Below are 17,192 nucleotides of genomic sequence, written 5' to 3'. Positions count from 1 at the left end.
ATTTTAATAGAAGCTTTAATTTTCCAGTTCCTGAGTTAAAGCTTTATAGACTATTCAAATGCCCCCAATAGAAACATACTTGTTTGAGTAAAAGCCAAAGAGGATGTGGGGTCAGAGTGGTTGCTTACTTCCAAAGGAAGATTTGGATAAACTGGTAAACTACATTAATATAATTGAAAGCTTAGATTATTCACTGTGGTTTAATCTATTAAAATAATATCTGCTTTCAATAATTCATTTAATCCAATTGGCACAATTTAATGGTTGCTGGTTTGCTTTGCAATCTACGGTGGTTATTTAAATTTTTTTGCTTGTCTTTGTCAAATATTATTTTTCATGAAATTTTTGTAGTTGCTAACTTAATGTATTACATTTTGAAATACGTGTTCATTGAAAGTTTTACCATTCAGCCCATTTACCTGTTTACTTTAGAGTTGGTCTAAATGTTATTGATGATTCCTCTTTCAGTTGAGTGAACCGTCTCATCACTAAACTTTTAGGCTTATCTGTAAAATTTTCAAATACGATGCTTAGGGGTTACTTGTTCTCTAAGTTGTTTTTTTTGAACACTTGGTTACTTATACCTAAATGAAATCATGAATACTGTGTAACAGTGATCCTGGAAAAAAGTTTGTCAATTAAGGATATGAAGAACACAATAATATTGTGAGTTGAAATGGCATTTATAAGTCAAAATATATTTATAAGTAAAAATATCTGCTCTGGCCATATTGCCAAAGTCAATTCTCCATATTCATATTTCTCTGTCATGAATTGTTAGGCAGAATTCCATATATATATATACATATATATATATATATATACGTATATATATATATATATACGTATATATATATATATATATTTTTTTTTTTTTTTTTTTTTTTTTAGTGGAGAGTCTCACTCTGTCACCCAGGCTGGAGTACAATGGCATGATCTCAGCTCACCGCAATCCCGGCCTCCTGGGTTCAAGTGATTCTCTGGCCTCAGCCTCCCAAGTAGGTGGGATTACAGGCATACGCCACCACACCTAATTTTTGTATTTTTAGTAGGGATGGGGTTTCACCATGTTGGCCAGACTGGTCTTGAACTTCTGACCTCAGGTAATCCACCCACCTTGGCCTCCCGAAGTGCTGGGATTACAGGCATGAGCCACTGCGCCCGGCCAGAATTCCATATTCTTAACTGATAAACTTTGTTTTGATTTAGGTTACTTTCTTTCCAGACGGTCTTCAGTAGTAATCACTGCAGTAATTTATACCATTTGAAGTGTATATAATTTGTAGAAAGGTCTGTGGTGTAGGATGATGGTGCAGTCCAAAGTGTTTTACTGTCTCCAGAGTCGAGTTGGCACTCATAGAACAAAAAGCGTAAGACAAGTTCTAAACAGAAAACCAGTGATAGAGTACTGGCTCTTTTACTGTTATTCAGAAGTTGAAAAAATATATAGCCTCAAAAAAGATAGTATGTTTTAATATATAACATCAGTAATACCTGTTATTGAAACTGCGTGGTTGAATTTCCCAACTTTAAGATATTTTTGTTGAAAAATTTTAAATATTAGGTGTTGACCAAACCTGTGTTTTAAATATAATTTTAGCTTTACTTTAAAAATAATCTTTTGGCAAAACAATGATAGCTTATTAACTGGTGGTCTTTTGAAAAATGTTGGTTTGTTGAATTCTGCATTTCCCTCCGTGTGCTTTTTTCTCTTCTCCTGTCTCTTCTCATTCTGTAGATTCAGATCCAGGACATACAAGTGAAAATTGGGGGGAGAGACTTATATCTTCTTACAGGACATACTCAGGTAATTAGATTATCAGGTGTTCCTGTTTAGCCAGTGGTTTCTGTCACGTTTACAATTAATTATTGTACTATAAGTAACTTACTTTCAAACCAGCATATAGATATCTTTGGTTAAATAAATGAACTACATGGGTGACACCACATTTTCCCATTTTTGCTCCGAGGTACTCAGTGTATCATATCTAACACAAGTTATGTGTGAACCTTGTAGCAGGACTGCCATATACCTCCACTCCACTTTTTTACAGCACGATGTGGGGAACACCATTCATGTAGAAAACAATGTGAAAGTCAACCCCTGGTTTTGCATAGTGTAGTGACTCCTGTGGGAAGATACCCAAGTGTTTTGTTGTATACCCTTCACAAGGTATACCAAGTGTACTGATTTCAATAGACAGTGTCATCTTACCCTTTAGTCATGTGATGTTTTTTAAAAAACACATTTAATACAATTTTTTTTCCATTGAACTCATTAGCCTTTATTGACTTTGTTGCCTAGGTTAAATTTAACTATAACTGAATTAAAATACCAGGTCACCTAGAGAAATGCCATTACCACTGTGTTGCAACCTCTCTGTTAAGCTATGGCACCTGTTATTAAATGTTAATGATTCGTAATCCAGATAGAATACAAGAGGATATACAAGTACTGTGTCCTCTTAAAATAAAGAGTAAATGTGTTCTCTAGTATGTGACAACTAATTAGTTAAATGTTTTTTGATTGTCTTTTTTTTAATTGGCTAACATTATCTCTGAGCTTAAATAAAAATATGATTTTTTTTAGTCCCTGGGTGTCTTAAGTGTCTAGTTTTCAGCATATGACATTTAGCTATAAAAACTAAAGTAAACCTGTTTTTATACACTTTTTATTTATTTTATACATTTGTGGGGTTGGGTAGGGGCAGTGGAAGAACCAAGTAATTATTCTTAAAATTATCCCGAAAGTTTTAATTGAGCTGATAAGTCAATAGTGCCTGGTTACCAAAATTGAGGGGGTGGGGCATATTTACAGTCAGTTACTGTGGAATTAGGAATGCTTTTCTAAAAGGTAACTTCTAAGTACCCAAAGTGCCCCGAAAGAGCTGTATGTATATGAAGCCATCCATAATCTGAGTATCATTGCCGGAAATCAAAAGATGCAGACATTCAGTTGGAGATTCATGTAGATATTTTAGGACCAGAGAGTAATGGCAATTTTTTTTTCAGAATTGAAGTATGTACATTGCAAACAGGATTGACTTAATTATGTTCATCTATATTTGAGTTGTGATTCCATTGTTTGATTCTTATAGTGACTGCTTTGTGGGAAGATGTTGCATTCTTTAATTTTTGAGACACTAATAGGTTTATGAACCAAGTTCCCTAAGAAAAACAATTTTGTCTCTTCTCCTTAATAAGTACTTAATACTTAATTGGGATGTGAAGATGTTGAGCTTTCTATTTATTCTGACAAGACCTAAAAAGAAAGCATTAATTTTCAGCATTATAAAACTGGAACATCTTTGTATATCTGAAGATCCTCTAAACCTTGAAAGAATGTTGGAGCGTTGAAAAGTCCATTTCTCTTGCTTGCTTTGAGTAGTCTTAAGTGAATCTCTTGTATATTTTCTTAAAAAATCCCTAGGCTATCTGAATGGAACTTAAGTTTATAGTAGACTGTGCTAAATGAACACATTTGTCAGTATACTTACATTTAAACTTCAAAGTTCTTGTCTATTATTAGGGCAAATAAATACATTTTTCAGGTACTGAATCTTGAGAATTAGCTAACTCTTTTTTTAAGTATTATTTAATCACCTTCCTGACGAGAGAAGTAGCTAACTCTTTATAAGATATATAATATATTATCATTTTTTACTTACGATGGGTCAGAGGAAACAAATTCTTTACAGGACACATCCCAGATAGTCTTGTTGACTGCTTTTAACTTGAAAACACATACTTTGGGACATATTTGTCTAACACAGTTTTGACACATAGTGTAGTTGTCTCTATCCTAGCTGCCTTACGCCGGCTGCTGTTTTCTTACTTTCCTATCTCATGCAGAATATGAACTCAGACATATGACTGTGGTAACTGAAAGAAAATAGAGTTTATATTGGATGCTAGCATCTGATTCGAATTTTGTTTTAAATATTTGGAATATATCCAATTTGTTTCTTTCTTTCCAAAATAATTACATCTTTATTTGGCAGCATGGCATTCTAATGATGCATATATAAGTATCTTTTTACTGTTGCCTGAGTATGTATTACTTTATCACGTTAGACTGGCTTTTTTAAAACCTTGTGTTAAAATGCAGTCAAAACAAAAAAGGCAGTTGTTTTACAAACAAAAATGCAAAATTTTCCCCAATATTTAGAAAATATTTTGAGGATAGATGCTAAGTATTTTTTGTTTCCTCTAATCACTAGATTTTATTTCTTGTCTTTGAAACATCTTTTCTATTTTCTATAAAATTTTCACAATGTTAAATATATTTATTTTAGGAGAGAAATACATTCATTGTAGTTAAAGATTTGTTATTCAAATGGAAAACTATTAAAACAACAACACTTGTAGTTCCTTATTAAATACTAGAGAACCAAGATATGCAGAAAATTAAGAGAAAAAATCCATATATGCTTCAGGAAAAAATTGGCTTCTCCAAAGATCTGTTTAGGGCTTTATAATGCAGCGTAAGTTAGGAAAAGTACTGTGCTAAGATTGGATTTATACTAAATTGGATCATTAATGATAATAAAATAAAAAATATAAAAACAAAAGATTATGCTGGAAAAAAATAAAGTTGATTTAAATAAGTCTTGAAATTTTGTTTTTATGCAAAACCAAATATTCAAGAAAATGGACTTTTTAGGAAATGTTTAATTTTGAAAGATTCGTGGACAGCAGAGTTTTTAAAATTAGGACCTCTGATTTTTCTCAGCCATAAAGGTGACAGGGTATGCTGATTAAGTGGCACACTGGAAGAATTATTAATTTCTATGCCTGCCAATAATATCAGGTTTTAATTAGTTTTTTTAAACTTGCTAGATTAAAACATGCTTTTCTTTTAGAGTATTTTAGCTGCTCTTCATATCTGCTTGAAAAAAGACACTATTTTGACTACTAAGCCTTTCCTTTTCCCATTTTTGCTATTTTTAAATATTCTTTATTTTACTTATTTATTTTTGCAGCTCCTCTTTGCAGGTACCCTCAAACCTGGATCAGTAAATTCCAGATATTTGTATAGGGTTTCCCAAGAAATAGATGCCTGGACAGGTAATAGCCAGACCTCTGCATTTGGTTGCACAGAGCACCTGCCTTAACTCCCAAAGAAGTCTTACAGAAAAGACAAACATCTGTATCTCTTACTTATAGAATTCAGTTCAGTCTGAATTTGCTGATACTTAATGGGGAATGCAGGCTGCGTTGCTAATGGGTTTCCCAGATAGTTAAATCTGGGAGCTAACTTGATGATGGATCAGATCTCTTTGAAAAGGTCCTTGAAAATTTTTGGATCTTTGCAAGATCTGTTAACCCATAGCCACACAGAATCTTTAATTTGTGCATTCTTGGCTTTGACTAATGTCATTTCATGTTCAGCTATCCTATGACTGGAATAAAATGATTTGGTACTTTTTTTCAGTAGTTATTCTGTGCGATAAGACTTGTCTTAAATATTTAGCTCGTTGGAAGATTGTATAAATCATTGCTGGAATTAAGGAAGTAATTTGAAGGAGTATTGCTATATAGGCTTTTCAGCAATTACGAATAAAATTATAGTGAATAAAAGAGATTTCAAAGATGTAATACTAAAGAATGTCTGCACTGTTATCAAGGAATTAAATTTTACTAGAACAAGTCATTAAGGTAAAATTTTACTAGTAATAAATTTCCCAAGTATTACTAATTTTCTGAAAACAGTAGAATTAAGAATATATTTTTTTCAAAGCAGTCAGGAAGAAAATTGTTTATATAATATAAAACCCATTGTGCTTTTGTCTGGCTACTACTAGTTCATATATTGTACACATTTCTCATATATATGTACAGCATCTATCAAAAAATTCATCTTAAACTTGCTTTTGAGTACTTGGATTTGTTTCAAATTCTTACATATTTGTTAATAATTCCAGAGAAAGAAGGTCCAGAAAAGAAGAAGACAAAAAAGGAAGCTGGAAATAAGAAATCCACACCAGTTAGCATTCTTTTTGGTTATCCACTCTCTGAGCGAAAACAGATGGCACTTCTTATGCAGATGACAGCAAGAGACAACAGTCCAGGTGATACCTACCATCATTGAGTTAATGTGTATCCTTAGTTTTCCTCAGGCAACTGTAGTCTTGTCTTAACAATTATTTTAACTACTTTTAATTTTTATTCTTTCTTGGATTTAATCAGAATTACTTGTAAGTCAGTGGTAATTTTATGATTATTTGTGTGACAGTTTATCATCTGTATCCTCTGCTAAAGTAGAAGCTATACGAGAGTAGGGCTCTTTACACCATGTGTAATCCATATTTTATTAAGATCTAAATTTTTTTATAAGGAAAAACGTCAGCAGTATATTAACATTCATTTTATATTTCATGTCACATTTCCAACTAAAGTGTTGTGCCACATGTATGTATGTTTATTTATATACTGTGTGCTCCAGAAATAATTGATGATGACTTACCAGCAGGACAAAAACAAAAAGGGAACAAACCAAACAACATGCTAATTTATAAAAGGGAGCTAAAAAGGTAGATAAAATCCAGACAACTGGCCTGAGATAGTTATTACTATTCACATCCTGGCAGCTAAAAGTACAAAAGAAAATTTTTGAGTTACATAGTTCTCATTGACTGATTCAAGAAAGTAAATCACTTTTGTCTGGAGAAAATTTCTTTTGGCCCTGAATTCAAAGCAATTTTATGTAAGACTCTGGGTTACATAACAGACCATGTTGAAATGCATTGAAAAAGATAATTTTTTTCAGTGAGTTTTTTCCTGTATTGCCTCTTTTTAAAAAATGGGATGACATGGTTAAATTCTTAAGAGCTTCTAAATATTATAATTTCAAAGCATGAGCATATCTAATATCTGTCACTGCTAAAAAAATGTTTTAGGGCTTTCTGCTTTTAAAAATAGAGTACGTTGTGGTTACTCCTACCTTTTCCACCTCCAACATGGGAAAGTCTGTGACCAAATTAAAGACATTTTACCATGTAAAAACTTTGACTGTTTCTGTAAAATTTTGACTTTGACTTTAAGTCTGATTTAATAGTTAAATGGAAAGACATTTGTTAAAACTGATTTTTTAAAATAACGTGAACATTTGTCCTTCTTAGAATAAATAAAAAGACCAACAGACAAAAAGTAAAAGTCTTTCATCTCCAGTCACCTCCCCTCAAGAGGTGACCACAGTTAACAGTTTCTTGTCTTTATTTATGTGGCTTTTCTAGGCATAAACATACAAATACGTATCTTTTGTTATGGGTTAATTTTTTTTTTTTTTTTAGTATAAATATTATACTATAATACTGTTCTGCAGTTGGTCCTTTTAAGGGTGATTCTTAGTCAACTCTCTATTAATATGTATAGAATTAGAATGGAAAACTTGAAATACCAAGCAGTTTGCCATCATACAGATATACTTGGAGTTTATGGTTGTTTTATTCATTAGATAAGTCTTTAGATTTTAAGAAATTCAGCAAGCAAATTCTCTTGACAAATAATTTGACTATAAGGATTATATTAAAATTTATTCATTCAACAAATATTTCTTGAATACCACTGTGGTATATAAGAAGTCTTCTAAGCAGTGATGAGTAAGATAGATAAGGCCCTTTTCTTCGGGAGTGTAAATTTCTAGAAAAACTTCTGTAGGAAACTATTACTGAGACAATGTACTTTAAAATCCAAAAGATAGGGCCGGGCATGGTAGCTCGAGCCTGTAATCCCAGCACTTTGGGAGGCTGAGGCAGGCGGATCACTTGAGGCCAGGAGTTTGAGACCAGCCTGGCCAACATGGTGAAACCCTGTCTCTACTAAAAAATACAAAAATCAGCCAGGCATGGTGGCACACGCCCGTAATCCAGCCACTCGGGAGGCTGAGGTGGAAGAATTTCATTTCTTGAACCCGGGAGGTGGAGGTTGCAGTGAGCCGAGATCAAGCTACCACGCTCCAGCCTGGGCAACAGAGTGAGACTCTGTCTCAAAAAAAAAAAAAGAAAAAGAAAAAAGAAAACCAAAAGATGAACCTTACACTTTTTTTTTTTTTTTTTATTGAGGAAAGGATGGTATTGCCTTAGAGCTCTAATCATGTCAGGTTTTAAACTGGTGAAAGTTATTTTCCATAGATTTCTTTTCTCTTAGAGCAGTTTCTTTTATATAGTTGTAAATTTTCACAATTAATTAACATTGTATATATGTCTTGAATCCTTAATTAAGAAACCAGTTTTTGTTTTTTTCTAGTTTTGAAGTTGGAGAGGAGACTTTGGGCATCATCTGATTTAACTTTTTTTTTTAAATATAGAAACTAGAACAAATATCAAAATATGAGAATCAAGGCAAAGCACAGTTTTTAAAGGCTCTTTTCCAGACTGCCCTTATTTTTTGTAGCTCTTCTCTTTCATTTTCATAGTAAAATCGTTATGACCTTGATTTGCATGTAATATAAGAACAGAAGAACTCCAATGCTTTGTCTGAGTCAGAGGTGTGGACTCCAGCCTTCAATTTCACTTCCTCTAGGTCTTAGAATAATAGCATAACATACCTAGGAAAAATGTTTCATAGTTCATCACATCATTCCTTAAGGAAACATTTTAGAGTACGTATTTGATACTTTATCATTTTAAACCAATTTTATGAATTGACAAAACATTTTTTTTAATTGGCTAATGATATTTGATAACCCTAAGGGAAGATCTCTGTTTATTTGGGTCATTAACGGATCATTCAAGTCAAGGTTCAGGTTGTTAGGGTGAGAAGGCATTCCTTGTGTTTTAGGAGATTAGCATATTACCAATAAAAACATTTAAATAAGTATACAAAATACTTAGCCTAGAACTTCTGCTAACTTTCTTCTTTCTTACAGATTCCACACCAAATCATCCATCACAAACAACGCCTGCCCAAAAGAAAACTCCCAGTTCTTCATCTCGACAGAAAGATAAAGTTAATAAAAGAAATGAACGTGGTGAAACTCCTTTACACATGGCTGCTATTCGAGGAGATGTGAAACAAGTTAAAGAATTAATAAGTTTAGGGGCAAATGTGAATGTGAAAGATTTTGCAGGTAAGACTAGTAATTCAATACCTACTATTCAGGCACTAAAATTTAAACAGATCCTGGTTACAATTTAATTTACATTCTTTTATTCCTTTTGCTGGAATGAAAGAGTTCTAAAAATACTCTTTATTACAAAACTTTTGGAGTTTGTACATAAAACCCGATTTCTACTACAATTCCATGTCAATAATTACTCATATTTTTACATACTAAACTTATACTTTAGTTGACATATTACTTGCTGTATAGTTCTTTATCCAAGTTAGTTTTTGCCCTAGATGAATTTGAGTTATATGTTTTCAAAGTAGTTGATTCATTCATAAGTATTTTAAGAATATTTATTAACCTGAACCATGAGGACTGTAAGAGTGTGGTGTTATTACTTTCATTTTCATTATTCAAGTAGCATACTAGTACATTCTTGCTGTAAATAATTCAACAGTAAAAGTATGTAGGGAACAATTCAAAAATTTTCTTTAATTTTACATACTGCACAACCCTACCCTCCCTCCCACACAGGTTCTTTCTCTTCCGTAGAACTACTGTTAACGCTTAGGAGGTTACTCATTCAGTTCATTTTTATTATATATGTATAAAGCAAATACTTATATATTGGCTTTTTAAAATGAAATTATTCCATCTGTATCAATCTGTAGTTCTGCAACCTGCCTTAATGTCTTACAGATATTTCTATCAGTATATATAGGTAGGCCTACTCCATTAATTTTTAATAGCTGCATAATATTTTCTGGTATAGCATTCCATAGGCAACACTGTAGTAAATACCTGTATAGAAACATCTTTGTGTATATTTATGGAAGTATTTCAGTAGAAGTGAAATTGCTAAATCAAAGGAGATACATGTTTTAAATTTTTGAAATAATGGAAATTGCCCCCCCAGAATTCTGTATCAATTCATACTACCATCAAGAGTATATGAAAGAGCCATTTTCCTCGTATCTTCACTAAAACTGGATATTACCAACTTTTAATTATTAACAATCTCACGAATGAAAAAAATCTTAATTTGGATTTTCATGATCAGTAGTGATGGTAAACATTTCTTACGTTTATTATAAATTTATGTGTATTTTGTGAATTGTTAGATCCACTCCTTTGCTCATTTTCTTTTGGTTTAGTACTGTTTTTAACCTACAAGAGCCTTTATTTAGTCTAGATTTTCTCTATCAAATATGTAAAGATTTTCACAGTCTGTGGCTTAGGTTGAATACACTCTCATTACAGTGTTTATTGTACTAAAGTTTTCATCTTTTATGTATCATATCAATTGAGCTTTATGGGTTCTTGGTTTTTATTTAAGAAGGCCTTCTCTTTCTCTGTATCATAAAACTATTCCTATATTTTCTGTTTTTCAAATTTTGTTTCTGTTTTGTTTTTACATGTAGCCCTATTATAATACACCTGGAATTTATGTCTTTATTTGGTGTGAGTGGGGAACGGTGTGATATACAGTATCTACCTTGAAGAGTGAGACTTAAAATGCATGACATTTATTCTAGAGGAAAACTTGACATTATTTATCAGAAACCTAAAAAATATTTCTTTCATCTGACAATTCCACTTCCAAAGATTTATTTTAAATAGTTAATCATGGATGTACATGAAGATTTAGTTGTAAGGATACTTGTTACAGCATTGTTTCTAATTAAAAACTAGCAATAATCTGTATCCTTAGTCATAGGAACTCGTTGAAGGAAATTATGGTATATTTGATTAGCACAATACTATGTTGTAGAAAAGTATAATGACATAGGGAATTATTTTCACTTTAGTAAGTAGAGGAAGCAGGTTGTTATTCATCTAAGTTTTATAAATATGTGGGAGAACTAGTAGATATTGTGTTGGATTCTTCAAATTATTATATCTGGGTGGTGAGATTATGGACAGTGTTTATTTTCTTTGTATTTTTAAGTTATCTAATATTTCTTTTGTGAACATGTAACTTTTTAATTACAAAAGTAATTAAGTTTATTTTAGTAAAAATAAGTATTAAGTCCAGAAAATATTGTATCAACAGAATAAAGCCCTTAAGACATCAGGATTTTTGTTTACTGAAAGACTCTAATCAAGCTTACTAATATTTCGCCTCTCTAAAATTCTTTTTCATAGTTTAAATGATTATTAAAAATTATATCAAGCTTATATTTATTGGAAAGCTTAAATATTTAATACTTTTATCAAATAATTTAGCACAATGGAAATACTGTTGACCCTTGAACTGTGTAGGTCTACTTATATGTGGATTTTTTTCAGTAAATATATTTGAAATTTTTTTTGAGATTTGGAACAATCTGGAAAAACTCATAGATGAACTGCATAGCCTAGAAATAGTGAAAATTGGAAAAAAATAAATACATTATAAGTGCATAAAAGATACCTAGATACTAGTCTATACTATCACTTACTACCATAAAATATACACAAATCTGTTCTAAAAAGTTAAAACATATGCATACAGACATCGGCTATACATAGCACCATTCAGAATCAGGAGAAATGTAAGCAAACAAAGATGCAGTATTAAATCATAACTGCATAAAATTTACTGTAGTACATATTGTACTCCTGTAATAATTGCATAGCTACCTCCTGTTGCCATTGTGGTTAGCTCAAATGTTGGGACTATCTGCTTAAAACACCATGTGACTGACACAAATCATCTCCACATAAGCAGTTCGTCTCTCCAGTAAGTTGCATGCCACCGTGAAACGTGTGATTCTTGCATATTTTTCATCGTGTTTAGTAGAATACTGTAAGCCTTGAGTAACACCAGGGGACCCATTTTAAGTGCTCCTGTGATACTAGAAGTGCTCCTAAGAAACAGAAAAGTTATGACATTAAAAGAAAAAATTGAATTGCTTGATAATGTACTATAAATTGAGGTCTGCAGCTGTGGTTACCTGCTATTTGAAGATGAATGAATCCAGCATAAGGACCAGTGGAAAAAAGGAAGGGAAATTTGTGGAGCCATTGATGCAGCTATGCTAGTGGGTTTGAAAACCTTGCACTTTTTTGTAAAACATTCTTTTATCTCATGCAGCTTTTATGTGGATGCAAGATTGCTATAAAAAAGGCGTACCTATAGATTAGATCGAAGAAAACGTGAAGTCGTTATACAACAATTTTAAGGAAGATCAAGGATCTAAAGCTGGGGAATTCAACGCCAGCAAAGGATGGTTTAATAATTTTAGAACAAGGGTTCGTTTAAAAAAATGTCAAGATAACAGGAGAAGTGGCTTCAGTCCACTGATAGGCAGCAAATGAATTCCCAGATACCATTAAGAAAATCAGTGAGGAAAAAAGAAAATCTGCCTGAACAGTTTTTTAATGTGGACACAAGTACCCTATTCTGGGAAAAAGAAAAATCCACAAAGGACATTTATTAGTAAGGAAGAGAAGCAAGCACCAAGATTTAGGGCAAGAAGGGATTAGCTAACTCTCCTGTTTTATGTAAATACAGTTGGGTTTATGATCAGGACTGCCCCCTGAACCCTGAAGGGAAAAGATAAACCCAGCTGCCAGTCTTTTGGTTGTATAACAAGAAGGCCTGGACAATAAGAACTCGTTTCTGGATTGATGTCGTCAGTTTCTTCCTGAAGTCAGGAAGTACTTTGCCAGGAAGGAGGCTGTCTTTTAGTGTCCTCTGGCCTCCCAGAACCCTGTGATTTCAACACCAAAGGCATTAAAGTGGTGTACAAACACGGTGTTTCTAAACCAGTCTCTAATTAGAGGGTCATAAGGAACTTTAAGGTCCATTACATACGGTACTCCAGGGAAAGGATTGTCAACACTGTAGAAGAGAACTCTGATAGAATGTCATGAAAGTCTGGAAGGATTACACCGTTGAAGATGCCATCATTGTTAAAGAAAAAGCTGTGAAAGCTCTTTCCTCCTGGAGAAAACTGTGTCCAGATGTTGTACATGACGTCACAGGGTTTACCACAGAACCAGTCAAGGAAATCATGAAAGAGATTGTGGATATGGCAAAAAAGGTAGGGGGTGAAAAGTTTCAAAATATGGATCTTGGAGAAATTGAGGAGCTAGTAGATATCACATCAGAGGTATTAATAGGTGACTTGATGGAGCTGAGTGCTTCCAAAACAGTTTCAAGTGATGAGGAAGAAGACAGAAGAAGCCATGCCAGAAAACAGATTGACCTTAGAGGGTTCCAGTAATTTAAGGCTGCTTTTACTTTTTTTTTTTTTAAACACCAGCCCTTGTATGATCCAGGCATTGAAGCTAAAGCAAACAGTGGAAGAAGGAGGGTGGTACTGTATTAAAACATTTTTAGAGAAATAAAAAAGCGAAAAAGTGAGACACAAATTACAATGTGTTTTTGTGAAGTTACACCAAGTATGCCTGCCTCTCCCACCTTTACTTTTACCTCTTCTCCCTCTGCCACCTCTGAGACAGCAAGACCAACCCCTCTTCTCCCTTCACCTCAGCCTACTCACTGTGAAGATGATAAAGATGACCTTTTTGATGATCCACTCTCCTTAATGAATAATAGATTTTTCTTCACAATTTTGTTAAATAACAATTTTTCTCTAGCTTTATTGTAAGAGTATGGTATATAATACATATACAAAGTATGTGTTAGTCAAACTGTTCATGTTACTGGTAAGGCTTCCAGTTAACAGTAGGCTATTAGTAGTTAAGTTTTGGGGAGTCAAAAGTTATATGTGGATTTTTCACTGCATGGAGGTTAACACCCCTAACCTTCACCTTGTTCAAGGGTCAACTGTAATATTATCTTGAATGAACCTTCAGTAAATTGATATTGTTCTTATTTATTTTTAGTAGCTTCTTCATCACTCCTTTTTTCTTTTGCACGATGTGCAATTTTAGAATTGATATGTCACACATTGGTATGTATATGAAAAGCATATATTTTGAAGTAGCGCAAGTGAATCATGTTAAATTAATAATCTAACTTTAGGTTGGACACCACTGCATGAAGCTTGCAATGTTGGATATTATGATGTTGCTAAGATACTTATAGCAGCTGGAGCAGATGTTAACACACAAGGATTAGATGATGACACTCCACTCCATGATTCTGCTAGTAGTGGGCACAGAGATGTAAGTATGATAGAAAAAAATCAATAATACACATTTTCAAAGTACAAATTCAACCCAAAGTAATTTCATTCACTTCTTAGTCATATGATCTGTGTCATATTCCACTCATTGCTTGATCAACTCATCTATATTTTGTTTTCCCTTTTTTCTACTTTCTAAGTATTAGTTCATAGTCAGATTTAGCATTGTCTTTTCATAAAACCCATTTAATTTGACAGGTGATTAAATAATTTGGCAAAATTTTTATTTCAAGGCATTCTTTATAAGACAATTGGATGTATTAAAGCAGTCTTTATATATAGTAAAAATTGTACAGTGTTGAATTGCCTATCTTTTGAAAGGCATTTTACTTTAGTTGAGACAAAAATAGAATTTGGAGTAAAGATAGATACAAGTGTAGTTCTGGCCTGGCCAGTTTACTAGCTGTGTAATCTTGAACAGGTTACTTCCCTCCTCGGAACCTCCGTTTCCTCATCTTTAAATTATATGTAAATAATACCTATCTAAAATTGATACTTCGAAGGAAAAAAAGACACTACATGTAAATGCACATTGAAATTTAAGATGGTCTAGAAATATCAGGGGTAAAAGATTAAAAAGCTGTCTTTGTGAGTGCAGTCAAATACACCTAAAATTCAGAAATTAAAAATGCTATTTTTCTCAGTTACATTTTTATAAGACATTTTTCCATGTTTCTCAGCAAAGAAGTCTTATTTTGAATGAAGAAAAATGTAGCCTATAAATTTTCTAAACTGATTCTTGCTTACCAGTGGTCTACTCTTTCTCTGTGCTCCTTTGGCAATTTGTACAAACCTATATCATAGCATTTACTACCTTATTTTTTACTGATATTCTTGTCTAGTGTCATGTTTCCTGCTCTAGACTGCAAGTACTACCATGCATACTGGCATTTTATGTTGTTTTCTGTTATTTACTCTGGAACTGCTTGTCACCTAGAAATGTTCAGTAAATCCATCATGGATGCACTTGTAGATAGATGGATAGGTAGATGAATGGATAACTGACTGAGGATAGGCAGAATGACAAAAACTTAATCCATCAGGCCTGACAACATGTAGGGTACATTGCCCTTTCCTTTGAATTTATCGGAAACTGACTGACTTTCTGTCTTTGATATTTTAAATAGTGCCCTTTTAAAAAATATTACTGATAGTTTACCAAGAATGAATGATTTTCCTTTGGATATGATAATAAAGGTTTCCCGATTTCTAAGTGTAATTTTAAAGAATTATGCCTGTGACTAAGACATGGTTTCTGTGAACACAAGTTTCTAAATATGCACATAGCTGCAGAATATTTCCAGAAGCGGACCTTTTGAGCTCATGTACTTACAAGGACTCACGCTATTTCCAGTCTCTTCTTAGAGGGAGGGACCTTTGCTTTTCCTCCTACCAACATGCCTAGGATAGTAGGAGTCACCATTGAAGAGCTATTGAGAGCTGTTTTCTCCTTGTTCCTTTTACTTGTGCCTTAGGAGGAAGAATGAGAGCCACCAAAAATTCATTTCTGTATATCCCTAATGTGTATTCTGAGCCACTCCCAAATACTTAGATTTCTTTCTTTCAGTAATAGTCATGACAACTTCAGCCATCCATAAAGCATTTTTAAGATGGGAAAAGCAGAAATATAACAGTTCTGTAGCCAGGTCTAAATTATTATAGAGAGGATTAACATAGCTTATTAAGAACCTAATTTTTGACTTGTTTGTAAATGTATAGTAATTCCTAAAACACTTTTTTTTCTTTTTCTTTTTCTTTTTCTTTTTTGTTGAGACAGCATCTTGCTGTCTCACCCACACTAGAGTGTAGCGGTGCAATCACAGATTACTGCAGCCTCAACCTCCTGGGCTCAAGTGATCCTCCTGCTTTAGCTTCCCAAGTAGCTGGACTACAGGCATGCACATCATGCTAGGCTAATTTTTAATTTTTTTTGTAGAGACCCTGTGTTGTTCAGGCTGGTCTTGAACTCATGAGCTCAAGCGATCCTCCTGCCACAGGCTCCCAAAGTGTTGGGATTATGGGCGTCAGCCACCGCACCTCACCATAATACACATTTTAATACTAGCCTTATTTCTAGTTCTATTTTAGATACGTATCATCTTTTGTCATCATTTTTACCTACTTCTAATTTATTGACTGTTATGTTTTAAGCAACTTTAAGAGCAATTATTTGCATTTGAGGATGATCTGTAAAATCTCGATTATTTGATTTAGGGTGTTTGTAATATGTGAATGAACCAGCTGTACCTGATTCTGTATAGTCATGTAATAAGTATTTATTGATGTATTCCTGATGGGGATAGAAAGCTTTCAGCAATATCAAAATTCTTTATTCTGTTTTCTCATTCTAGGGCTCTAGTCTAAGGAAATAAGCCTAAAATTGGAAAAATTTCAACTCATAAAGATATCCACTACAGTATTATTTATAATGACTAGAAGATTTTTATTTCAGTTACTTTCTCAAATACCTAAAATGACAGTAAGGGGCAGTTTCAAAGGATAGACCCACAAGGGCAAAGAACAGAAGAAACAAATATTTTGGAAGATAGAAATTGAAGAAATGAGCAGTTACTGACGTAGAACAGGGTTTGACAATTTTTTTCAATAAAGGGCCAAATAGTAAATATTTTAGGTTTTGCAGGCCACATACTCCCTCCTTCACCTCCTCTTGCCTCCTCCCTCTCCTATTCTCTTCTCCTTCAACAGTCCTTTAAAAATATAAAAACTATTCTTAGCTGGCAGACCAGATTGGCCCGTAGGTCATAATTTGCCCACCTCTGATTTAAAAGAGACAAGAAAATTGAAACCAAAACCATTACAACATAGAATCCTAGAAAGAAAAGAAAAAAAAAAAAGCTTAGGAATCAATAGTACCAATGACCTCTGGAAGTGCTTCTTAAGATATGACTGGAAACGACTATTAGATCAAAGGTTTTTTTAGCTCTCACATCCTCTCCCCAATCTTACACAGCCCGGTAATTGCTCCTGTCTCACCCTGAGTAGAT

At 33.2% G+C, this 17,192-nt stretch overlaps 1 protein-coding gene across 10 annotated transcripts in view; it reads left to right on the top strand.

Moving 5' to 3' along the window:
- ANKRD12 (ankyrin repeat domain 12) overlaps positions 1–17,192 on the top strand; it is a 144,626-nt gene that overhangs the window by 64,050 nt on the left and 63,384 nt on the right. For 5 of the 10 annotated variants that reach the window (XR_010124213.1, XM_054460981.2, XM_063653906.1 and 2 more), the window contains 4 exons: positions 1,739–1,807; positions 5,925–6,071; positions 8,870–9,070; positions 14,025–14,167. Coding sequence is in view for 9 of the 10 variants with exons in the window: in XM_054460981.2 (XP_054316956.2) it covers positions 1,739–1,807; positions 5,925–6,071; positions 8,870–9,070; positions 14,025–14,167 (560 nt within the window). In the remaining variant the exon portion in view is untranslated. The remainder of the gene's footprint in view (positions 1–1,738; positions 1,808–5,924; positions 6,072–8,869; positions 9,071–14,024; positions 14,168–17,192) is intronic. The other 5 variants (XM_063653907.1, XM_054460979.2, XM_063653908.1 and 2 more) reach the window with 3 other exon arrangements.

The sequence above is a fragment of the Pongo pygmaeus genome, chromosome 17, assembly GCF_028885625.2.
Source record: "Pongo pygmaeus isolate AG05252 chromosome 17, NHGRI_mPonPyg2-v2.0_pri, whole genome shotgun sequence".
Lineage (NCBI taxonomy): Eukaryota > Metazoa > Chordata > Mammalia > Primates > Hominidae > Pongo > Pongo pygmaeus.
Note: the sequence above shows the minus strand (reverse complement) of the source record. Positions and strands in the feature narration are given on the sequence as shown.